This window comes from Saccopteryx leptura, chromosome 5 (genome assembly GCF_036850995.1).
Source record: "Saccopteryx leptura isolate mSacLep1 chromosome 5, mSacLep1_pri_phased_curated, whole genome shotgun sequence".
Classification (NCBI taxonomy): Eukaryota; Metazoa; Chordata; class Mammalia; order Chiroptera; family Emballonuridae; genus Saccopteryx; species Saccopteryx leptura.
Genome location: NC_089507.1, coordinates 34,898,722 through 34,924,708, shown reverse-complemented (window position 1 = coordinate 34,924,708; position 25,987 = coordinate 34,898,722). Strand labels below are relative to the sequence as shown.

Sequence of the window (25,987 nt, the reverse complement as noted above, 5' to 3'; positions counted from 1 at the left end):
TTGTTGTACTAAATTACTTACATTTATTCATAAACAAATTGCATAATAAAATTTTGTTTGCTTAAATGAATCATTTTTGTATTTAACTTTTTTTTTTTTTTTTGTATTTTTCTGAAGCTGGAAATGGGGAGAAACAGTCAGACAGACTCCCGCATGCGCCTGACTGGGATCCACCTGGCACGCCCACCAGGGGCAACGCTCTGCCCACCAGGGGGCGATGCTCTGCCCCTCCAGGGCGTCGCTCTGCCACGACCAGAGCCACTCTAGCGCCTGGGGCAGAGGCCAAGGAGCCATCCCCAGCGCCCGGGCCATCTTTGCTCCAATGGAGCCTTGGCTGCGGGAGGGGAAGAGAGAGACAGAGAGGAAGGAGGGGGTGGGGGGTGGAGAAGCAAATGGGCGCTTCTCCTGTGTGCCCTGGCCGGGAATCAACCCGGGTCCCCCGCATGCCAGGCGGACGCTCTACCGCTGAGCCAACCGGCCAGGGCCTGTATTTAACATTTTTTATTTTGTATTTAACATTTTATTTTAATATTTTGTCCAGCCTGTGAAAAAAGTTTTTTTTCTTAACTGGCCCGGGGACAAAAACTGTTGGCCACGCCTAAGCTAAGCTATAAGGAAAAATAAGGGCATGAAAGGGGAACCCAGGTATTTTAAGTGACTTAAAAGACAAACACATTTTTTAGAAAGCGAAATCCTAAAATGTGATAACCAGGAGTGGTGCGCACTTAGGTAATAAAGATCAAGGAAGCGATGACTCTTCAACTCAGTAGTTAAGTTGGAGGGGAGAAAAGAAGGTTAATATAAGACAGGGTATATGAAGAGGATGCCTGGCAAAGTTCAACTCCTTGACCTGGGTGGAAGTCACAGGGTGTTCATATTATAATAACTCATTGAACTATTAAGAATAATAATGTACATATGTTGATTCATTATGCTGTACACTTGTAACTAATATAATAAGTACACTATATCTCAATAAGTGATAATGATAGATTTAGAGTCTGAGGCAAGGATAAATTTTGGAATATTATATATATACAATGGGTGTTGAAAAGTGACATTTTCTCATGCAAATAACCATCATTTACACATGATTTCCAGTAGCATCAGAGAATTGCATTACAACAAGGATGTAACATCATTTAGTTAACAATCCCATCTTTAGGTTGAGTTTAATAAATCTTTTTCACATTTTGGAAGGTGAAATATCAGTGCGAGTGCAACAGGACTATTTTTTTTTCCAGCACGTATTCATTAAATCTCATTTCCGTTCAGGATACCGTGGTAGGCACTGCATCAAACTCACATTGAAAACAGTCCAGTGACATTTGAACATCCTCACATGTTTGTGACGTGACTGCCCTCTAGTGGCTCTAGAAAATCAGGCTAGTGTGTGAGTCTAACTTGATTTTTTTTTTAAAAAAAAGCTTATTAATATCATAAATCATAGAATTTGAGGTTGGCAGAACTCTCACGAGAGAGAGGTTCTCTTGCTTAGAACTCTGTGAAGAATGTCTTATGAAGGCATAAATCATGAGTTTCAATCAATCTTACCACATTCAATAAAGAGCTCCAGAATAATACATGGTCATAACTTAATTCATGCCCCCCCTTGGTTCTGTAACACCTAAATGTTATATCTTATCCCAGATCAAAAGTGAGAAGTTCCCCACCTCCAAAAATCATCTTTGTGATATATCTATTAATCCATTAAATGAATCACACTGATAAGAAGTTAAAACTTGTTAGGGTGGTAGAAGAAGAGAGGGAAAGGCGTAGACGAGGAAAAAGAGCCTGCACCAGAAGTCTGCGTGGGAATGGTCCCACTTCTGTGAGATTATATGTATATTTTTTAAATAGCCTGACCTGTGGTGGCGCAGTGGATAAAGCATCGACCTGGAAGTGCTGAGGTCGCCGGTTCAAAACCCTGGGCTTGCCTGGTCAAGGCACATATGGGAGTTGATGCTTCCTGCTCCTCCCTCCTTCTTTCTCTCTGTCTCTCTCTTCTCTCTTTCTCTCTCCCTCTCTCTCTCTCCTTTCTAAAATGAATAAATAAAAGAAAAGAAAAGAAAAAAAAAGAAATATAGAGAATTGAGCTACAGCTACTGACTTGGAAATGGTCATGACAAATAATTAAGCAACAGCAAGTTGAGTAATAGGAAGAGTACAATTCTACTTTGGCAAAAACAGTACATCCTGTCCCTGTGTGCAAAGGCTTGTGTGTGGGGGTCTGGGCAGTGAGAAGCATGGCAGGATTCAAACTCATCTGCTGCTTGCAAGGAAGTGAGAGGACGGGAGTGGAGAGATGATGAACGTTTACCTTATGCATCTTTCTCTTGTTTCTGTTGTTAAGAGAAACATTTATTTTTCAAATAATTTGAAGTTGCAATATGCAAATATTCTTTGTTTCATAAATCAAATGCAATGATAAACTGAAACAATTCCGTACTCTCTCTGTTTCTTTATTTTTTAGGTTTTCTTTTCCAATTACAGTTTACATTCGATATTATTTTGTGTTAGTTTCAGGTGTACAGCCCAGTGGTTAGGCAATTATATACTTTACAAAGTTCCCCCCCCCCCAATATTTCCAGTGCCTACCTTGCACCATACATAGTTATTAGAATATTATTGGTGGTATTTTCTATGCTGTACTCTCTGTTCTTTCTCTTTCTTCTGCCCTGTACTCATCCTCAAGAATGTGCCAACTTTACAGTGTCATGGCTTCCCCCATAAACTGAGAGTCTTGTTACATTTTGTCCATAGGCTTTCTATCTAATGCCAGGCTTCCTCCCCCCCCCTTTTTTTTATTTAGTGAGAGGAGGAAAGACAGAGACAAGACTCCCTCATGCGCCCCAAAAGGGATCCATCCAGAAAGCCCACTAGGGGGCAATGCTTTGCCCATCTGGGGCATTGCCCCATTGCTCAGCAACTGAGCTCTTCTCAGCACCTGAGGCAGAGGCCATGAGCCATCCTCAGTGCCCGAGGCCAGCTCACTCCAATAGAGCCATGGCCACAAGTGGGAAAAAGAGAGAGAGAAAGAGAGAGAAACGAGAGGGGAGAGTAGAGAAGCAGGTGGGTGCTTCTCCTGTGTTCCCTAACCAGAAGTGAAAGCTGGGACATCCACAAGCTGGGCGGATGCTCTACCACTGAGCCAGCTAGCCATGGCATGTTGTAGGGCTTCTTATCAACATAATCTCTGTAAAGCCCTCCGATTCTTTGAGATGTAGTCCCAGAGCTGTTTTAATATTTCTCCCCAGTCTTTGTTAATCTATTTGCATGCATACCACTTCCTAGTCAAATGATTAAATTTAATTGGAATAATTATTGTATTGTTAATAAGACTTTGGTCTTTAGTAAGCTGGGGCTGATTTGAGAAGACACTCGCCTGATTACCTCTCTCATCTCCAGCACATCTCCTGTGGACAGAGAGGGAACAGGGGTCTTTCTCCCGCATTTCCTCAAATGCTCAGACCCTTGGAAAGCTTACCAAGCCACTATTGCTCCACCCTGTCCCTCTGGGCTTTTTGCCGCTGTTCCAGCCTGTTCATGTTCTACTACAGCTGCCAGCGTGCATGTGTTTCTATGGAGATTTTGGAGTGCCTCAATGGTGGAGACTATATATATATATATATATATATATATATTATTATTTTTACACTTTAAGTGCCTAGGATAGTTCCTTACACCCTTTCTCCCTCTCCTTTCCTTTTGTCATTCTGGCACTGTCCTTGGTGCTGATTTTGAGATTAAGACATGCAGTCTTATTTCTCAAAAGCTTTGAATTGTGTAGCATAAGCAAGTAAGGAAGGAGGGCAGCAGAGGGCAGTGAATGGTATGGCAAGAACATGTCCAAGATGCTCTGGCATGCAGCAGAAACTCAGACTGGGCGTGGGAAGTCTTCCTGGAAGAGGTGTCTGTGAAGAGGAGTTAGCTTGGTGCAGAGGATGGGAAAAGACTATTCCAGACAGTGGGTGGTATATGTTCCTGTCAGCTAGGAACATGACCAAATTTGAAGGATGATTGCAAGTATATCAAGAAAAGAAAGGGGTAAGAAGGGAGCTAACAGGGTTCCTGAAAGCATGCAATTCTTATAATATCTGGTTTCCAAGGAAATACTGCTGGCAGGATAATCATAGGCAACAAGGGTAGAAAGTTTGGTGTGAAATAACATTGGATGCCAACCTAGTAGGTTAGGATTTTATCTCATTGCCACAAGATAGCTGACAGATCTCAGACTCCTCTGCCCCTGAAAACTTGTTGCTTTCTATTTAAATCCACCACCAACAGTAAAATACAGAAAAAGCATTTAATTGTCTACTTTGCCAAATTCATTGTGGGTATTTCTTAATGGTTGTAAAGATGATGAGGAACATACTAGTTTAGAAGTAGTGAATAAATCAGAAGAAGAAAACAAATTAAAGTGAGTAAAAGGAATCATAAAAGAAAGCCACTTTCAGATAAATTGAGTGAAGGGGGAAAAAAATGAGAAAGGCTTTCTAAATCATACATGCTGGGCACTGTGCTAGCAGCCACATATACAGAAATGAATCTTGGTTTGGCACTTTATTAACCAAAGTATCTAAGTTTTGATAAAAATGTTATATACCACTTACATTCGATTCTTAGCTACTTTAAATAGAAAGAGTACAATAGACTTCAAGTTGTAAGTTTTTAAGAAATTGTTTCACATGTGAAATTAATATATGTATGTGTCTGTATTTGTGTTTTCTTGGTAGGTCAATGTGAACCAATTACGTTGGAACTCTGCATGAATTTGCCTTACAATCATACACATTATCCAAATTATCTTGGCCACAGGACTCAGAAGGAAGCATCCATCAGCTGGGAGTCCTCTCTTTTCCCTGCACTTGTGCAAACCAACTGTTACAAATATCTCATGTTCTTTGCCTGCACCATCTTGGTACCGAAGTGTGATGTGAATACAAGCCAACGTATCCCCCCTTGCAGGTAATATGGTGGGATCTCTCCCAGACATCCTCATTTTTCCTCAGGGAGAAGCAAGGGAAAGAAGATTCAGTCTCAGTTTAGACAAACTGTCTATCTTGCTAAAGAGCTCTGTATTTAACAAATTACATATATAAAAGGTCAAGAAGGAGGAATTCTGAAATGAATAATTGAGTGAGAATTCATTCCTGAAGTACCAAACAAGAGAGGTATGACTGACTGCCTTTCATAATAATTTCTGTACTTTAATCAAATAAAATCACATGTGTGTCATTTTGGTTGGTTAAGAAGCAATTTTAAAGATATGAGTTAGCAGACAATAAAGTGTATCTGCCTCCTTCTCTCGCGACGTTGATGTGTTCAAACTGCTGCCTTTTTCTAGCAGTTAGAAGTTAGACATGTTACTCAAGGAGTGACCTGAAGGAAACACAATGCCAGCTTCACAGGTTGGGCAGGGGGCAGACATCACTGACCATTGTTTGCCTGCTTGAATGAAATAAGGGGCAACAATGCAAGAGTGCAGCATGGACTTAAGATATAAGTGATATCCTATGGGTTAGGAGCATTGCTATGGAGTCCACTGTCTGATTCAACTTTTGGCTCTTCTCTGCCTGGTGTATAGCCTGAAACAGGTTCCTCAGTTTCTCCAGCCTCAGTGCCCGTGCCTGTAAAAACAGGATAGTAATGGTTGTGGTAAGACCTGTAAAAACAGGATAGTAACGGTTGTGGTAAGACCTGTAAAATCAGGATAGTAATGGTTGCTGTAAGATTAAATGAATATGCATAAATGTGAAGTGCTTCTAATTGATTGTTAGCCCAGATCAAACAATAGCTCTGATGATAGCACAGGGACACAACTGCTTCACAGCAGTCTGGTCCTTCTTCCACGCCGTGTGCTAGGGCTGTAGTCAGAGGACGGACATATACAGGGTGGCTGTTTGGAGGTGAGCTGCTGCTCTCTTCAGTGCTACTTTCTATCATGGGGTGAATCTACAGATGTGCTTGTCTACATGTGAGTGGTAACTATGGAAACCATATGTTGGGATCAGAAGTCACTCAGAGGTTTAAGAAAAAGCAATAATATCAATATGGTGGACAGATGGAAAAACAATAAATTATAGAATGAGTATCCTTTGGATGACAAGGCAGGGGCACCCACAGAGTGGGGCAGGAAACAATAAAATTTCAAAATGACTTGGGGAACTGAACAATTTATACAAATAGAGTAAAACTTAACATTGGCTTGGGCGAACATAATTCTGAAAATTTATGTTAAATTCTTTTAAAGTATCGCTAATAAAATATAATACCTAGCAATGTTATGTTAAAAATTTATTGTAAATCTTATTTCACTTTTGCTAGGCAAGGTCAATGATAGTGAATAATTGTTTTTAATAGTACTTAAAACATTCTTGTATTTGACTTTATTTTCATATATTCATAACAATTTCCCTAATGAAGTATTCTCTGGAACAAATTTACATTCACTTAATAATTTATAATTTTCACATTAAAATGCCTAAGTTGAGACTGATTCTGAAACATTTTTCAATCAACATTTTTGGGAACTTTTAGATACTTTTGTTCTGTTTCTTAGGTTTATACATGTACATCTTTCATTTTTGGTGGATATGAAAATGAATTTTACATTTTTATATTTATTTACAGAAAAATATTTTTTATATTAAACCAGAAGAACATATTAATATTTATGAAGCAATACATAGTTGCTTTTGTCCAACCTATTTATTTATCTTAAAATTAGTTTTTAAGTTATGAGTCAGAAAAGTCTGACATTATCAACCCCATACTATGTGCTAAATACTTCAAGGTTCTTCTACAATCTCATCCTCTAAATCACCTTTTGAGGGAGGTCCCTACCATCAGGGCTGCTGTCTTTGGCTTCCCACCAGGCAGATCCCATGCTGCGTATTGTACTATAAATGACAGGGTCAGCCTCTGTACAGTCTTTCATGTAAATTAGGTATTGTACGATTAATTTAAAATAGCAGCAATTGAATTATAAACATTTTAAAAATAAATCTGTGACAAACTGTTCAATCCAACAGAATGTTATTAAACACCAATTAAACTTCCTAGTTTTGGAAAACTGGTATGGAAATGCCATGGCTTTGTCTTTTCTGCAAATTTCTAGGCTAAACCAACATCAATTTTTGCTCTGTCTTGTCCAGACTTAAATCTAGACAGAGCTTTCTCTGAAGCTTCCTAATTTGATAGCTAAACCATTCTCTACCTTGTTGAAATTATAGTTTTGAATTTGAAACTTTTGAGAAGTAAGAATTTATTTATTTATTTATTTATTTATTTATTTTTATTTTAAATAGCTGGAAACAGGGAGAGACAGTCAGACAGACTCCCGCATGCGCCCGACCAGGATCCACCCGGCACACCCACCATGGGGCGATGCTCTGCCCACCAGGGGGCGATGCTCTGCCCATCCTGGGCGTCGCCATGTTACGACCAGAGCCACTCTAGCGCCTGAGGCAGAGGCCACAGAGCCATCCCCAGCGCCCGGGCCATCTTTGCTCCAATGGAGCCTTGGCTGCAGGAGGGGAAGAGAGAGACAGAGAGGAAGGCGCGGCGGAGGGGTGGAGAAGCAAATGGGCGCTTCTCCTGTGTGCCCTGGCCGGGAATCGAACCCGGGTCCTCCGCACGCTAGGCCGATGCTCTACTGCTGAGCCAACGGGCCAGGGCAAGAATTTATTTAAAAGGAGATAAGAAATGTGCCTAGGAACTTACTTTGGTTGTGTCTACTTTAAAAAAAATTTATTTAACTAATTTCTTGGTAATATATTGAAGCAAAACCATATTCTCCTCCCCCTCCCCACCTCCCATAGGAAATAGACATCTTTCATGAGACATGTTGATAAAATATTCTGGGTACAAATGAGAACACAAATGAAAGCACCTAACACAATGCTTGGAATATTTTTTCTTTGCAAAAACCCAACAAACTTTATTTTAACCAACTTGAGCTCAACGTAAATGGGTTTGGAAGAAGTACCAAGCTTTTCAATAATATTGGTCTACGTTGAAAGAATGGAGGCAGTGAATACCTTGAGTAAGCCAATTTGGCCCATGGAAGAGGTGACATGGCTAATCACTGGAGATAGAGACCTCTGAGGCTGAGGGGGCTGTGTGGATTCCATGATTGTTGGCAGCAGACTATCCAAACTGATATTGAGGACTTCCCAGCTTGGAACTAATATGTTAGAGAATGTGTCTGCCTTTTAAAAAAAGGAGAGAAAATGAGAAAGGCATATGGAAAAGAGAATCTGTGCCCTAGATGTTATTTAAGGTACAAACTAGCAACTCGTAAACTAAAAGGTCCTGAAGATCTAATGCATAGTCTAGGGAATATAGACAACAATATTGTGTTGTAGTCATCAAATTTACAAAGAGTCTAGATCTTAATTATTCCAACCACAAAAAAATGATAATTATATGACATGACGAGGTGCTAACTATAACAAAAACAGCAGTTTTATTACAATAAATACATAAGCATATCAAATCAACATGCTTTCTTATTAACTTTATACAGTGTTATATATGAAATATATTTCAATAGAACACAAAACAAAACAAATTTCTGTTCCTGCAGTGATGTTTCTTTTGGTGAAAGTATGTTGCTTGAATGTATTTTCTTTGTGGGTTTGTATTCGTTTTGGTTTCCCAAATACCTATTATTGTATATGCATTGATACACAGGGGTGGGAAAAAAAAAGGTTTAGAGTTGTTTGCATGGAAAATGATACAATAATTAATAAATTATAATACAAGAATAAACTGTTTCATGTACTCACAACTGTAAACTTACTTTGCCCACCCCTATATAATGATACACACACACACACACAGCAAACACACCCACACAGTATTAAAACCCTACATCTCAGATGTAGTTATTTCTGTTTCTAATGTTTTGTCTTTCTTGTCTTTTAGAGCGCTGTGTGAACACTCCAAAGAGCACTGTGAGTCTGTTCTTGGGATCGTGGGCCTACAGTGGCCTGAAGACACAGATTGCAATCAGTTTCCAGAGGAAAATTCAGACAACCAGACCTGCCTGATGCCAGATGAAGATGTGGAAGGTTAATTTTGAAATTAATTTCAGTGGAGCATCTAATATGAATAAATGTATTGTATTAGCTACTTTTTTGAAGTCATTCTGTTGGTACTGTTTTATTTTTTCTATTTAGTTGCCAATCAGGCTGCATAGTTGAGTAAATCTACAAACTTGATTGCTTTGAAGAATTTGGTACTCATCTGTTAGACACAGTCTTTGTTTTCAATATAAATTTCAGACTTCCCTGTGGTGGCGGAGTAGATAAAGTATCACTCTGGGACACTGAGGTTCCAAGTTCGAAACTCCAAGGTCATTGGCTTGAGAGCATGGTCACTGGCTTGAGCAAGGGGTCATTGACTCTACTGCAGCCCCCAGTCAAGGCATATATGAGAAAGCAATCAATGAACAACTAAGGTGTCACAACAACGAGTTGATGCTTCTCATCTCTTTCCCTTCCTGTCTCTCTCTCTTGCTAAAAAATAAATAAATAAAATTTAAAAATAAAAATAAATTTCAGAGATGAATTTAATATTACAGGTATTTATTTTAATGACATTTAACTCACAGAGACCATTATATATGGATACTGCTTTTATATGCTAGGGATTGTGAAGATAATGGTTAGGCCTTGGTTCCTTCAAGTGCAAAACATCCTGAGATCCTAGCAATATAACATCCTCAGGCAGAGAGATGGAATTGGGAGCCTGTCCACCAGGTAGAAAAATGGGAGTGGGGAACAACTCTGACATGTTACGGGCAGCTGGGTAGTCAGAAACATTGACTCCATAGGACATTTTGGGTCCTGGCAATTGTGAGGTTGTCCATTCAGGAAGATACTTAATTACTGTAAATAAAGCGTAAAGACACTGAAGAGCTTATCTGGAGAAGTGATGCTGTGGATGAAGGAGGAAGGTGCTGATAAGCAGACAGAAGGCCATGTTAACTCAGCTTAGCAGAGGACCAGCCTTATCTCCAGTAGTAGCTCCTTGACAACATAAATGGATAAAGTAGCTGGTGGTTCTGGGTGTTCTGTTTATTGTCAGTGATATGTCCCATTCTTTTTCAACAGAATGCTCACCTAGTCACTTCAAGTGTGGCTCAGGACGGTGTGTTCTGGCTTCCAGAAGATGTGACGGCGAGCCTGACTGTGACGATGACAGTGATGAAGAAAACTGTGGTATGCATGTGAGATGGCACTTCTCTTGAATATGCTAACAACTGGGTAGGATAAGGGGCTGTGTTAAAAAGTGTCAAGTTTGCCCTGGCCGGTTGGCTCAGCGGTAGAGCATCGGCCTGGCATGCGGGGGACCCGGGTTCGATTCCCGGCCAGGGCACATTGGAGAAGCGCCCATTTGCTTCTCCACCCCCCCCCTCCTTCCTCTCTGTCTCTCTCTTCCCCTCCCGCAGCCAAGGCTCCATTGGAGCAAAGATGGCCCGGGCACTGGGGATGGCTCCTTGGCCTCTGCCCCAGGCGCTAGAGTGGCTCTGGTCGTGGCAGAGGGACGCCCCAGAGGGGCAGAGCATCGCCCCCTGGTGGGCAGAGCATCGCCCCATGGTGGGCGTGCCGGGTGGAACCCGGTCAGGCGCATGCGGGAGTCTGTCTGACTGTCTCTCCCCGTTTCCAGCTTCAGAAAAATACAAAAAAAAAAAAAAAAAAAAGTGTCAAGTTTTCACTGATGGTTGAAAGTAATGATTAGGATTGAATGCTGATATATCTTCTTCTTAAATTATCAAATGGCAAAGCATGAATTGATGTGTTTTTTCTGTTAACTCCATTGTTTTCCTCTAAATTATACTTTTATTTATAACTTTATGACATATGTGAAAACACTCAGTAAAAGGGAAAGCACTTCACTAGTAAGGAATAGTTTTTATTACTGGATATTTTACATCAGTTGTCGTCTATTTTAAAGTCACAATAATAGTGTCTTGGCATCTGATTCCCATGTTGTTAGTAGGCATCTGGATTCACAGAGACAGAGCTCACGGCTCCAACTTTTAAATTTAATTGGGATTTATTTTTATGCCTTCTCTGATTTTGTCTCTGTTGGCAAAGGATAAAACTCTTCCTGACGTTTCAACCATTGAGCTCCAAAATCACTAGTGGAAAGGCCAGAAATGTGAATAGTAATTTAAGTGGAACGAATTCCCATTTTATTTCTCTGTAAACCTTTGTACTTATAACCTCAGAATGTGTCAGGGAATAGAAAACAGACAATGCTTTTCACTAAATAATAATCTGGAATAAAACAAAAACAGTTGAAGGGCTATCCAAAGACAGTTTAGTTATGATTACTTAGCTTATTTTGCTTTAAAAAGAATTGACACATTTCTTGTGCTCAAACATAAGGCAATACAACTTTTGAAATTGTTTTACTCTTTTGGCCTTTTAGGCATTAATACTATCTCGCTCCCAAAAATAAATTTTCTGTAGTAAACATTGTCTTTCTGGTGTATATAAAATGTCACAAGCAATCAACTGAAATCCTATCAGTTTCTATAAATATGGACAAGTGCATCTTCTAGAAAATTAGAGCTGTCAGAATAATGGTACAATGTCCAAGGGTAATTTTGTTAAGAAGGAACATACGGTCTTCTGAGAAGTTACTGTTGCTTGCTTGTTTGTGGTCTTTATGTAGAGAAATAAATCAAAGCTCATTGAATATCCCTTATATAAGTGATTCATTGAGAATCTATTGGATTTGTTGGCTAAGTGCATGAGATACAATTTTAAATGGATTAGCTTAGATGATTCAAAAAGATTACATGGTACATAGATCTAAATTTGCAGTAGGGCACTAATATTTGGGAAATGTAAAAGTTTAGTTTAAAAATAGAGTCTTCCAAGACTAAAAGATCTGAGTTCTAGAATATAGTCTGCAAAAAAAGAAATTCAAAGCACTATAGGATTTAAAGACCCTAAAATATCAAGTTTCTAAGTAAGTACTGATTTTCATTGACACTTTAATCACACAACCAAAATGATAGAATCAACTGTCTAATCTCTATCAAATACTCAAAATATTGATGATACTACTAAAAGCTCTAGTTAAGGAAAGTTAAAAGTGGGTAGGAAATTAATACATTAATTGCTCCAACGGTATTAAGTCATGAGTTAACTCTCACTACGTTTTCCAAAATGACTGATAATAGAAAATTGATATGCGTTCCCCTTTGGGATGTATGCACACATTTGAATGGGCATGTCTGATGCTCTGGGAGGACATGACTCTCAAAATCAAATAAGAAAATCGCATGGAGGAAAGCTCAAAGGAGGGCTATTGGGAAGTCATCCAGTTCCTATTTTGCCTACTTGCTCAGTTTGTCTCTCTGTTTCCGTGGGCCCAAATGGGCTTAGCATCCGGTAATACAACCACCAGCTCTGGAGAAGCTAAGTTTCACCCCAAGCTTCGTGTCTTTCTGATTTATCCTGTCCAATGTGGAGTTGAAGGCACTTAAATGCTTGGGCCTCACTGAATAATGTAACAATTAACTATTCACTCTCTCCCATCTGCAGTCCCCCCAGAACTTCTAACAACATTATTGGGTTTCCCCTCAAAGCAAGGCTTATTGAATTTAGTCATAAAATAATTGATATTTTGGAAATCTGCTTTGTGTCTTTTTGGCTCATCATCAGGGAAACATTGTTGCCAAAGCATACCATTAACAAATTCACTTTAGAATACATACAGTAGAATTTAGCAATGAACTATGTTTGGAAGTCTCCACCTTTCGTGGTAAATTTTTGTTGTTGAAACCATTTTCATTGTGTGATTGCTAATGTAAATAACAGTTGAAAAATCATCAGTATTAGAAATGTTCTCAGCAAATGGTTGAAAGAATTTTGTAAATCTGAACACATCATTTCAGAATTTCTTCATGGGAGAGAAGCCTAAAAAATGGGATAACTTGTAGAATCATAACTGCCAATACAGAAGACTTCATTGTCTTAAAGGTTGGTGGTTTGACATTAGTCATTAATTGAACATAGACTTTATAGATGGAGCTGTCTGTAAGACTAGCAACTTCATGACACAAGTTGTTTTTCAATCTAATATTTTCTAAGAATTGATATCTAAGCAATGGAGAAAAAGGCAAAGATCTGGGCAAAGAAATGAACAAGAATGACATAAAGGAAAAGAGAACTAAGGAAAATAACAATAGGATTATATTTCTGAGTTCACATTATAGACTTGAGTTTTTGAGATTGAGGTTAGCTTTTGCTAAACCTATGCCCACGCTTTGGGTGAGCTACCAGCAGGAACCAGATGGTACGTGAACAGCCAGTCTGCTCAATGGGGCAGTTATGAGAATATGGCTAAAACATTTCCTTTATATCTACTGTAGAAACAAAACTCTTTATTACATGAATATAGCATCACAATTCCTAACTGATCACTATCCCATATATACCATATATACCATCTACACCATAGAGATAAAGACTGACAGCAATACAAATGCCTGAGTGTGGTTATGTGCTTTTCTGTTTATCTTCAAATAATTAAAAATTATTTCATTACCTATCTTTGATCTCTTGGGCTCAAATAGAATAAAATCTATAAATAGAATGGAATCTTTTCTTTGAGACAAAACCCCCTTAGGCTGTGTTTTAAAAGCCTTTGACTTAGATTTGTAGGTTTTACTGCTTGATTTTAAAAGTTTTCCAAAAGACTTCCCTATCCATTTGGACTTTTTCTAGTATGTGTAGCTTCTCACAAAGAAGGCCTTTTTTTTTTTTTTTTAAAGCACCTTAAATAGCCAGCCTCTGTGCCTTTATAGCTCTTTGTCTCTACTTGTGGAAAAGGCTGACTTCTTGCTCTGTGACTAGCAGATGACAGAGTGAGAATTACTCTGTTCATATCATGTCACACACTCACAAATGTGCTTTCAGTCTGAATCTTCAGGATTGATCTCTAGTCAGACAGTAGGATTTAGTTTTTCCATGTTAAGGGAGAGACATTCTCCTTCCCTCTATATATTATTCTATTTGGTAGAGTGTTCTGTATAGACTTGACTTGGATTTAAATTCTCACTCTGCACTTAGAGGCTGTGTGACTTTTTGGCCCATCACTTCACTTCTCTGGGCTTCAGTTCCTCACCTATAAAATGTAGACAACACCTCATTTATCCCCCAGTTTGGAAAGCTTATAATGCCTTATTCAGTCCTCAAAGGGCAATAACCAAGAACTCACCATCTAGGATGCTAGGAAATCCAGGAGGAGATTCCCCAATGGTCACCCCGGCGTCTTCCTTGAGGGAAGGCATTCTGTCAAGTTTGTTTTGTCTCTAGCAGACCCACATCTTGTTTACATGGCAGAGGAGAGCAAGCTGGCATGTTGTGTCCAAACCACGGGCTGAGCAAAGTCCCTGGTTCATATGGCCAACACAAGCAGTAGGGTGCTGCCTTGTCCTGGAGGTGGCACTTGTTTTAGGGGTGGGTGCCCCTTGCCTGTAGTTGAAACCCTTTGCATTTCTTTATCATGCTTCTTTAAGGTACTAGGCCAGCATATGTTGCAGAGAATGACATGGGAATGGTACTCTTAAAAGTGAAGGGGACTCAAGACTTGTGAGGACTGGTCAGACTTTAGTTGAAGGTGGGAGCTCTCTGACGTGTGCTGGTGTTGCTACCCCTGATGACCAGGGCCAGAGTCCAGTGGGGAGTCAGGTCTTCTCTTTGCGCTGTCACAGCAGACACTGGGGCAGAGTCCTTTGTAGCCATTCTTTGAGATTGGAGCTCCACTGCCCATGGTCATATGCTCTGAAGGGGCCGAGCTTCACTGTTCCAGGTTCTGTGATCACACTGGGGTCACATCCACGCCACTTCCTGGAGAAGTTGTTGGATCCAAGACAGCTAGTTCTAGACTGTTCCAACCTCCTTCAGCTTCAGGACCCAGAACCTTGCCTCCTTCCCCTTATAACCAGCTTCTTCCTGTTGATTTTAATTTCATGCAGTTAAAATGAGTGGGCTGAGAGACTGTGACAGTACAAGGAGCATTTGCTTTAAGGTGGTGTGTTGCCTTTACCTATAGTGACACGGTTTTTGGTATTGAAAATAGGTGCCGCAGTTCAGGTGGGACCTGCTTCTGTCTGAGAACCTGGCTTTACAGAGCTTTGTGAAAATGAGAACAAAGACCCAGAAGAATGCTTTACACACCTGGGGTGGCAAACCACCCAGTTTGCCCTGGACCAAGGCGGAATTCTGAGCATGAGGAGCATTTAGTGCTCAAATCTGGAAAGTCCTGGGCAAGCTGGGCTGTCACTTCAGCAACACACTGTGGCCTTGATGAATGAGCATGGCCATTCTCCGTGCCTGGGGGTGGTTATGTCAACATCAACGATTATTGGGTTTCATAACTTCCAGCTATATATGTATTAAACATCACATCCCATTCCTACCTGTTTTTGATTTTTAATGGAATCATGCCCTTTTCCTCTTAAAGCATACCTTTAAAACATTATTACACCAAAAATTTTTACTTTAAAGAGAGGGTGATTTCATCCCAAAATGATAATACTGTCTACCATGTGATGAATGTCTTGACTTTTTCTACCATGACTCTTCAAAGAAGGCATCAGGCCACCAAACTTTTATAAGAAAAGAGAAAGGTAAGTTAATACTTTCAAGCACTGATTTCATCTTCATAGCAACTCTTTGTGTCAGGCATTATTATTAGTATTTTAAACATATAAAACTGAGGTTCAGAGAAGTTAAGTAACTCAATAAAGTCACACAGCTAGTGAGAATGGAACTAGGATTCAAGTCCAGGTGTCCGACCCTAATGCTGTGGTTCCCTCGCTGCCACCCTTTCTGCAGACTGCGTGTCCCATTTTGGGAAGGGCTGCAATGAAAGCCTTCTACCTGGATCCCAACTGGGTCTTTCTTGATAAAGTTGGATTTCTCACCATTTATTTATTTTTTCTAAATCTCACTTGTCAAATGGTGATCCTGATACTAACATTGTGGTATTCTTATAAGAATAAAAATTCATATCTAAAGTTTATCGTGGATAATAAATGTTGTCTCTAATTGCCATCCCTTTTTGTGAGATGCAGGCCTTATGTCTCAAGATATTTATCTTTGTGGTCTTTCATTAGCTCATTCCGATAGTCCGAGTTGTTCTTCGTACTCAAAGGAAGGATACCTGTGAATAGTCAGCAAGACCCATGCCTTTTCTCTCATCCTCTCCTAGCACATGGTGGGGCTGGTGATGACAGCAGCAGCCCTGCGAGCTGGCGGGCACCCTGGGGCTGTGGAGACCTCTGTCTTGATTTCCCTTGCTCTCCAGTAGAGTTAGCGTACTGTGCCACGTGGCAGGAGCTGGGCGATGAGGACAGACTCTGGCTCCTTAAATATTCAGGGACCCCAGGGGCTATCATCGTCAGAACATTCCAGATAATGTCTGTACTGTCTGCTAGCTGAAAATCCAAATAATGTCACTCTGAGTTCCTGAAATAGACATCCCTGGGTCTAATACCGTTCCGAATGTACAGCTAGTAAAGGACTCTCCTCTCATTATATATGTCCTGTATTTTTGAATGGTGAAACATTTTATTTGTTTAAAACACTTTAAGTCTAATTTTAGCTCATAGTGAAACATACTCTTTTGGTCACTTCTTTTGATAACTTTTTAATAATAATTTTGAAAAAAGTAGATTTTGTTTTGTTTTGTTTTTGTAATGGATTTCAAGAAACTTGGGTCAATCATCTATGACATTTCTCTGAATTATTTGTACTAGGTCAGATGAGAAATAGCATTAAAAAACAAACTTACTTGATCAGTGCATTGCATTTTATTCACCTTAAACTAAATGATCTTTCCAGTTCCTTACATGAAATGAAGTTCTACTTAAAACATACATTTGTTGGCCTGAGGTAGTGTCATGGATACAGAGTCAACCTCGAACACTGAGGTCGCTGGTTTGAAACCCTGGGATTGCTGGGGTTCAAGGCACATATGGGAGTTGATGCTTCCTGCTCCCCCCCTTCTCACTCTTTCTCTCTGTCTCGCTCTTTCTCTCTTCCCTCCCTCCCTTCTCTAAAATGAATTTTTTAAAAAAAGAAAAAGGAAAGAAAATACACGTGTGTTGAGGGCCTGTCAAGTGCTAGCCACTATTCTAGGCATGGGTGAAGGATACCCAAACATGAATGCCTGTGGTCTCTTTCTTCGTGCACCTCACAGCCTGGTGAGGGCCATGGTTCTACCTGGAGTGACAAGTGACAAGAACACTTTAGACTCTTGGCATGTTTCAGCGGAGGTATGAAATGCACTGCATTCAATTTGAATGGCATTACATTCATTGCAAGTGCTCCAATTTCATAGACAAAATTATAGTTCAAGCTGCTAGTCTCGATCTGGTGTAAATTATGTCCATTTCCTAAAGTTTCCAACCTTAGATCTCTGGCTACATTACTAAAGTAAGTAATGACTATCACACCTGGCTCTTGAACTGATTTTGTAGGTATTTGGCATAGGAGGAGCCTCTTGAGATAAGCACACAGATGGCTCTACATTTGTTGACTGGAATTACATTTTTAGATAATATGCATGTAAAGCACTAGGTTTGGGAATATTTTCTTTAAAGCATAACTCGCCATATTATAAATGAGCCTTCTGTGTTGGCAAATTGACTCAGAAAGCAAAAAGAACAGTTAAAGATGAATGCTAATGTAGAGTTGCTTTTTCATTCCCCTTCCCATTTCCTTTGTCACCGTTGATCTTCTCTTAGCAGAGCTGTGCAATTTCTGTTGCAGTATGGAGATGATTAAGTATTTTTACTTTCAAAATTGTATTTTTTGTGGTATACAAGATTCAAAACCCTTTAAGAAAAAATAAATCAGGCCTTTAGGTTGTCAATTTTCTACATTGCTTGAACAGATTAATCTTTATTTTCACCGGCCACATCTATTGCACGTGACCTTTCCTTCTGTCTCCAGGCTGTAAAGAGAGAGATCTTTGGGAATGTCCATCCAATAAGCAGTGTTTGAAGAGCACAGTCATCTGTGATGGCTTCCCAGACTGCCCTGATCACATGGACGAAAAAAACTGCTGTAAGTCCTAACATGACTTTGTCAACGCCTTTTATTTTAAACACTAATTATCTCTCATTTGAATATAAGCTAGAAACTAGGAAATATATATTAAAAGCTTTTAGTATGTTCAGACTTTTTGACCAAAACTCTACTTGTAAGAATATCTGCCAAATAGACAAACATGTATAAAATATATGCACAGTATGTTATTCTAGCATTGTTTGTAACATGGAAAAAATTAAAATACTACAAATATCAAACAATAGAGGACATAAAAAATACAACCAGAAAATGAAATAAAATGCAAAAATTTTTAATCAAATTAGAAGAATAATTTCTCCTGGTTTCATTACATATCAATAGGTGAATAAAAAAATATAAAGTATTATGCATACTATTGTCTTGAGTTTTGAAAGTACATATACCCACATATAGAAAAAGATCAGATGGTCATAATAAAAATTATAATTTACAATTATAATCTCTGGGTGGTGGGATTATTAAATTTTTGTTTGTTTTTGTTTTTTGGTATTTCCTATTTCTAAATAAATGGCCACTTCTTTTAGAATCAGAAAAAAAATTCTGTCTCTTAGTATGTTTTAACTACAAGTTATAGAAAGTCAACTTAAACAATAAAAATTCTTAGCATTTTTTATCATCTATTATATGTGACATATTATCATAAAAAAAGTCAAGTGTAAGAGGGATTCTTGTCTGGATGCAAGAATTCAGCACTTCTGTGATTCTCTTAGTTCAACTTGACCTCAGGCGGACACCCACTAGGGTCAGAGGTGGCTGTCAAGAGTACTTGAGATGCCATGTTTCTTTGATCATATCCGGTGTGAGGGAATGAGAACCTCGCTCTCATCCTCGATCATCAGTTAAGGGTTCACTCAGATTAGCCAAATTTGAGCAGGATCCCTGCTAACAGTCAGGAGCGTTTGTGTGGATCAGAAATGAGCTCACCCAAACTGCTGAAATGCAGCTCCGTAGGGAGAACCAGTTGGAAGAAGAAGCTGATTCCTCTGCCCCAGGCTAGGGCACATGGCCTGGCCGGCAAGGTCGGGGCGGGAGCTCTCTGACAAAGTGTAACCCACAGAACCCCAGGCCAAGACCCTAATCTAAATCACATGTTTGCTCCTGGACTAATAACTATCCTCTGAAAAAAAAATAATAGTGATAAAAAATGCGACGTCCCACTTAAACTAGTCAGGATCTTCCTTTGGAGTTGGGACTGGTGTATGTGTTTATGTGGTGGGAGGGCAGTGAACAGAATCAGTATTCCTTAAAAGGGGAAAAGAGAGGAGATGAGAGCTGGGTAAACAACCCAGGAGTCTCACTAGAAACCTAGGAGGGAATTAGATGTGACTCAGAGTCATTTAATATTGATAATAGAGATTCTAAAAACATAGACATTATCCACAGATGTGGACAGAGCTGGCTTTCATCCTGTGGTGGCTTCGGTCTGCTCATCTTCTCTGCTCTGCTCATGACACTTCAGATTTTAACCCTGTTCTCTAATTTTTGCTCTTCCTGCTGCTCAGGGTACCACTTTCAACCCTATCATCAGAACGAGAGGACCTCGTCACTCGGAGTTAGTAGCTCTCTTTACATGCTTGCAGAGTGTATGGATTCACATCCCTGCAATGAGGTTGTGCCGATTCCGTTCGTCCCTCTGGTCACCTGTTTGGAGGCCTCAGTGGCCTCGTCTTTCCTTCTTCCCGTGTTCCCGCTGGCCTGTGGTCATGTGCATGTTCATGGTGATCACATTGATTTGTAAAATGTTTTTGCCTTCTTGTTTCTTGTACCAGCATTCTGCCAAGAAGATGAACTAACATGTGCAAACCACGAGTGTGTGCCACGTGAGCGGTGGTGTGACGGGAGGGCCGACTGCTTAGACAGTTCGGACGAGTGGGACTGCGGTAAGCTGCTGGTGTCTGCCCTCCGCTGCCCACGCTGGTGCCCGTCAGCCAGTTTCGCTGAGTGAATCCTGAATGACTTTCCAGATTTTGTTAACCAAGTTCATCTCTTTCGCTTTATGGTTGTAGAAACTGACAGTGGGGATTCATGTTATTTCCGAGTCACAGAGAATTCCCCCCTCCCCAAGTTACTTCTCTGTACGAAAAGTCTACATTCCATGTAAAAACATTGGAGTTCAAACTGTTATGGCCCTTTAACTGCTAGAATACAATTTCTAAATTTATTATCCAGCTTCAGCAATGATCAATACTCTATTATCTTTGAATTATTGACATCTCCTGGAATAGGACATTAAAGTGGCCCTCCCATCTTCCCTATATGTTTGCTCCTCATCTAAGTGACACTTTTAACTATTTCTCCTTCACACGGCCAGAGTCTAAAGGCATCTCCCATCGGGACCTCCATAGTTGCAGTTTATAATCTTGAGTTTGATTAATTCCATCATCCCACCCTCATCGCTCCTCCTGTTCACTTAGCTCATATTGCAGTCCTTGAATCGTCTGCCAGAATGATCGTTATCATGTGTGTTGTGATTAAATGTTCATAAATGACCTACAGTTTGATAAGTACAGAGGGTGCTCCTTTATATATTAGGGATTAGTGCCTATACCAAATTAATCTTAAATTAATATCACCATCACACACTTGCATTCTCAGATGCTTTCTTGAAAGGAAATGATATGAATGAAATTGCAACCAGCTCCTTATAACTATGCACATCACGAGGGAAACTCATGGGAATGGGCCCTGCCTCTGGCCGTCTTCTACACAAAGATCGGAACTATCTGTCTCTTTCATTGGAGCCTAGAGTTTTTTGGGTTTTCAAGGGCAGAGAACATTTCTAATTCACTGTTGTAGTCCTCTACCACATCGAGGGCACTGATGTTAAAGGGTAGGTATTTACTAAATGGTTCTTAACTAAAATACATAAAAATGAATATTCAAGTGAAGAAAGGCATGTACAGTTATCATTTGGTTTCATGAGAGGAAATGTTTTTAATTAGGACTTTCTCTTTCTTTCTTTTTTTTTTCAGTGACCCTCTCTAAAAACGTGAACTCCTCTTTAGTCCTGACTGCTCACAGATCTGCCACAGAGCACCGCGTGTGTGCGGACGGTTGGCGGGTGACCCTGAGTCAGCTGGCCTGCAAGCAGATGGGTTTAGGGTAAGGTCAGTAGTTTGTAGCACTGAGGCGTTTCTCAGGGCCTCGTGGAACCTGGCGACAACGTCTATAACATCTTCCTTATGGATGCAGATGGAGCGCTCTCAAGCAGAGCGCTCCACAGCACGGGAAATGAATCAGGTGACGGGACCGCCGTTAATTACAGCACCTGCTCTGAAGAGTCTGGGTGGAAAACTACTTTGATGAAACCTCTAAAAGTAAATGAAGTAATTATATTTTAAGTACTCCTGAAGTGAAATGCTTTCATTATTTATGAAAGCGTTAAGGTGGCTTCCTCTGAGGAACCTGGATGAGAAAATGGGGCAATATAACCCAAGAGGTTATTGAACATTCCTTTCTAAGCAACACACATTTTTTTTCATAAGTTGAGAAATAAAACCTGAAGTTGCTGGTATTTCAGTTTTGCCTAAGTGATGCAGGAAAACTGGATCAGGGAACTGTTCACCAGTTTTGCTTCCTAGTGGAATGAAAAGGCCCTCACTCTGGTTTTGATATAAACACACTGAAATATATACTTTGAAAGTTGTATACTTGCTATTTTGTGAGGGTTTTTTTTTTTTCAGTTTTATCAGAAATGGAAAGTAATAATTAAGGATCCTAAAATATATATGTGAGTGTGTGTATATGTGTGTGTGTATATACTATGTGTATATATAATATCTCTATATAAAATTCTAGAATAAAAAATTGTACTCAGTGCATTTCCCAGGATTCCAGTGAGCAAACTTGAAACATTTTTACAATGATGAGTCATTCAATTGACAGATAATAACTAGCAGCATTTTTTAAAATTCCAGTCTGAAGAATTATCTAAGTCCCAGAATCTTCAGCCCATTTTTTACACATAAAGACCCACATATTAGGAAACTTGAGTAACTGATGCTAATCAGTAATAAAAGAACTTTAAACTTTGCCAGAGTGGAAAATATTTGCCAAGATCCACTAAATTTTACTTTATTTTCACAACTTTCTTATTGTGTCTAAATGAAATGGGATATGATTTTATTAGAGATAAAGAAGAGCCTTTTGAATGTGTTTCTTTTCCTCTCATCAAGACACACGGCTGTTTCTTAATGTGAAAACTAGATTTCATAATGACTGATAACTTTGTTGAGAGTTCTTAGGGAAAGTTGGAACTAGAAAGATTCTACAACCAGAAAAATTCCTTTGGCCAGTCAATCTGTTCTGCAAATAGAAGGGATCTTGTTTTAAATATTCTACTTTGTGTTTCTCCTAATTTTTTTTGCATATTGGGATATATAATATATATATATTACAGAGACAGAGAGAGAGTCAGAGAGAGGGATAGACAGGGACAGACAGACAGGAATGGAGAGAGATGAGAAGCATCAATCATCAGTTTTTTGTTGTGACACCTAGTTTGTTCATTGATTGCTTTCTCATATGTGCCTTGACCGTGGGCTTTCAGCAGACCGAGTAACCCCTTGCTCAAGCCAGCAACCTTGGGTCCAAGCTGGTGAGCTTTGCTCAAACCAGATGAGCCCATGCTCAAGCTAGCGACCTCGGGGTCTCAAACCTGGGTCCTCTGCATCCCAGTCCAACACTCTATCCACTGTGCCACCACCTGGTCAGGCATATTAGGATTTTTATCATGGAAAAATTCACATAACATCACATTCACCATTTTAACAGTTTTAAAGCACACAACTCAGTGGTCTTTAGTATATTTACAAAGTTTGTCATTTAAGAATGGTTCATTTATAGCATAGTACAGGACATTCCTATTAAAATTATATAAGAAAATAGTTCTGCTCTAACATTATCTTAATACTATAACATACATTTATTAAGTTATTCATTTATTTATTCTTTCAGTAAAAAATTATAGAGAAAAGCATTGTAGTGTAGTGTCCAAAACAAATATACCCTAACTCCAAATAGTTCATTAATTTACTTGAAGGGTACATTTTGGAGTTAATTTATAAAAATGCAGGTCTACACCAAATTACCTGTCTTACAGGGATTCTACTGAAATGCTTTCATGGTAGAGGCGGTTGATTGAAAACACCTGCATTTAGAGTTCTTCAGACCAAAATTATGCCTCCCATGTCTAAAAGCACAAATGCTAGGCTCGCAGCTAAGTGCTTGTCCAAATGAGAAGATTCAGAGTTCTTTGTTGAATTTGAAAACCTTTTACCCCCAAGTGCCGGTATCTCTACAGTTCACCCCACTTGGAAGTAGGATGATTATTTGATTAGACAAGGGTATAAATCAAGTCCCTAAATTCTTATGACAGTATATGCACTTTGCTACCTGCATGTCCAGTATCAAAAACATATGGACATTTATTTAATCAACAATACAAACCAGAATTTAAACTGCCCTCTAATATTTACCAAATGCTCAGTTGAGACATCTGGCATTAGAGGAAGGTGGTCTAAGGGCATGTGATGACTTTCTGTGTCTTTTAGCTTCACCAGCTTTATCTCCATATAAAGTTAGATCATACAGAAATAAGCTGTACTGTTTTGGCCAAATTCTTTTGTGGAATTAGTTTCAATTTGATTTTATGCTCTAATCTTGTAGAGTTGGTCAAGAAGAACCATGCCTCAAAACGATGTCTCTGTGTTTTGGAAAAAAAATCACAAAGACAATATCTATTATGTAACCTAACATTCCTTGATATCAAGACTTACACTATAGTTTTTTTCTCCCAGGAAAATTTTCTAATTTGAGATTTCATTTGTCATGTAAGAAATATTTAATCTTATTGTTTCTTGCCTTTTTGACTAAGATCAAGTGTAAAACTATTTAATCCAAGATGATTTCCATACTGACTTCTATAAAAGCTCAAAGACAGATTCAATACCTTGTAGTAGTAAATGTAGCCTAGATTGCTAGAAGCTTTAAACAATTGAAAAATAGTTCATATGTCATAAAATTCTTTTTAAAATTTATTTAGAAATTAAATTTAACAATGTGACATGGACCAAAAAGAGTATATAGGTATCGGGTAAACATTTCTATTGCTTTTAAACTGTTGATTGCATTGTGTGCCCATCACCGAAAGTCAAATCGTTTTCTGTCATCGTATATTTGTCCCTTTTTACTCCCTTCCCCCCAACCTTCTCTCCCTACCCACTTCAATTTTATCTGTGTCCATGAGTATCATTTTTATATCTCACCTATGTGTGAAATCATATAGTTCTTAGCTTTTTCTGATTTACTTGTTTTACTTAGTATAATGTTCTCAAGGTCCATCCATGTGGTTGTAAATGGCAATATGTTATCATTTCTTATGGCTGAATGGTATTCCATTATATATTGTATATATACACCACATTTTCTTTATCTAGTCCTCTATCGGGGGACACCTTCGTTGTTTCCATGTCTTGGCCACTGTGAATAATGCTGTGATGAACATGGGGGTGCATGTGTCTTTACGTACTAATGCTTTGAAGTTTTTTGGATAATACCCAATAGAGGGATTGCTGGGTCATATGACAGTTTTATCCTTAATATTTTGAGGAACCACCAAACTTTTCTTCCATAATGACTGTACCAGTTTACATTTCCACTAGCAGTAAATGAGGGTTCCTTTTTCTCCACAGCCTCTCCAACACTTATTACCTGTGTTGTTGATGATAACAGCTAATCTAACAGGTGTGAGGTGGTATCTCATCATAGTTTTTTCTGTATGTGTATTTTTCCAAAGTTAGAAGCAGGCAGGCAGGCAGACTCCTGCATGTGCCCGACCGAGATCCACTGGACATGCCCACCAGGGGGCGATGCTCTGCCCATCTGGGGCATCGCTCCTTTGTGGCCAGAGCCATTCTAGTGCCTGAGGCAGAAGCCATGGAGCCATCCTCAGCACCTAGGCCAACTTTGCTCCAATGGAGCCTTGGCTGCAGGAGGGGAAGAGAGAGACATAGAGGAAGGAGAGGGGGAAGGGTGGAGAAGCAGATGGGCACTTCTCCTGTGTGCTCTAACCAGGAATCGAACGCAGGACTTCCACACGCCGGGCTGATGCTCTACCACTGAGCCAACTGGCCAGGGTTTTCTTATCATAGTTTTGATTTGCATTTCTCTAATAGCTACCAAAGATGAGCTTCTTTTCATACATCTATCTGTTGTTTGTATGTCTTCTTGAGAGAAGTATCCATTCAGGTGCTTTCCCCATTTTTAAATTATATCATTTGCTTGCTTGTTGCTGAGCTTTGTGAGTTCTTTATATATTTTGGATATTAACCCCTTATCAGAGCTGTAGTTGGTAAATAACATCTCCCATTTGGTTGGCTGCCTTTTTGTTTTCTTTTTGGTTTCTTTTGCTGTGCAGAAGTTTTCCATACTAATATAGTACCATTCATTTATTTTCACCTTTATTTTCCTTGCCTTTGGGGTCAAATTCATAAAATGTTCACTATAGCCAAGATCCTTAAGTTTAGTACCTATATTTTCTCCTATATAATTTATTGTTTCAGATCTTGTATTTAGGCCTTTGATTCATTTTGAATTGATTTTTATGCATGGGAACAAGGTGTAGTCACATTTTGTTCTTCTGCATGTGGCTTTCTAATTTTCCCATTTATTGAAGACACTTTCTTTCCTCCATTATGTGTTTATGGCTCCTTTGTCAAGATTATTTTTCCATATATATGTGGTTTTATTTCTGGGTTCTCGATTTTGTTCCATTTTCTGTATGTCTGTTTTTCTGCCTATAACATGCTGTTTTGATTATTGTGGCTCTGTAGTATAATTTGAAGTCAGGTAGTGTGATA

At 39.2% G+C, this 25,987-nt stretch overlaps 1 protein-coding gene across 1 annotated transcript in view; it reads left to right on the top strand.

Annotated features, from left to right (window-relative positions):
* The window catches only part of CORIN (corin, serine peptidase), a 204,709-nt gene that overhangs the window by 156,988 nt on the left and 21,734 nt on the right, over window positions 1–25,987 (top strand). Inside the window, exons 12-17 of the mRNA XM_066385953.1 lie at window positions 4,737–4,968; window positions 8,932–9,077; window positions 10,122–10,229; window positions 17,991–18,104; window positions 19,898–20,008; window positions 21,101–21,230. Coding sequence (XP_066242050.1) covers window positions 4,737–4,968; window positions 8,932–9,077; window positions 10,122–10,229; window positions 17,991–18,104; window positions 19,898–20,008; window positions 21,101–21,230 — 841 coding nt within the window. The remainder of the gene's footprint in view (window positions 1–4,736; window positions 4,969–8,931; window positions 9,078–10,121; window positions 10,230–17,990; window positions 18,105–19,897; window positions 20,009–21,100; window positions 21,231–25,987) is intronic.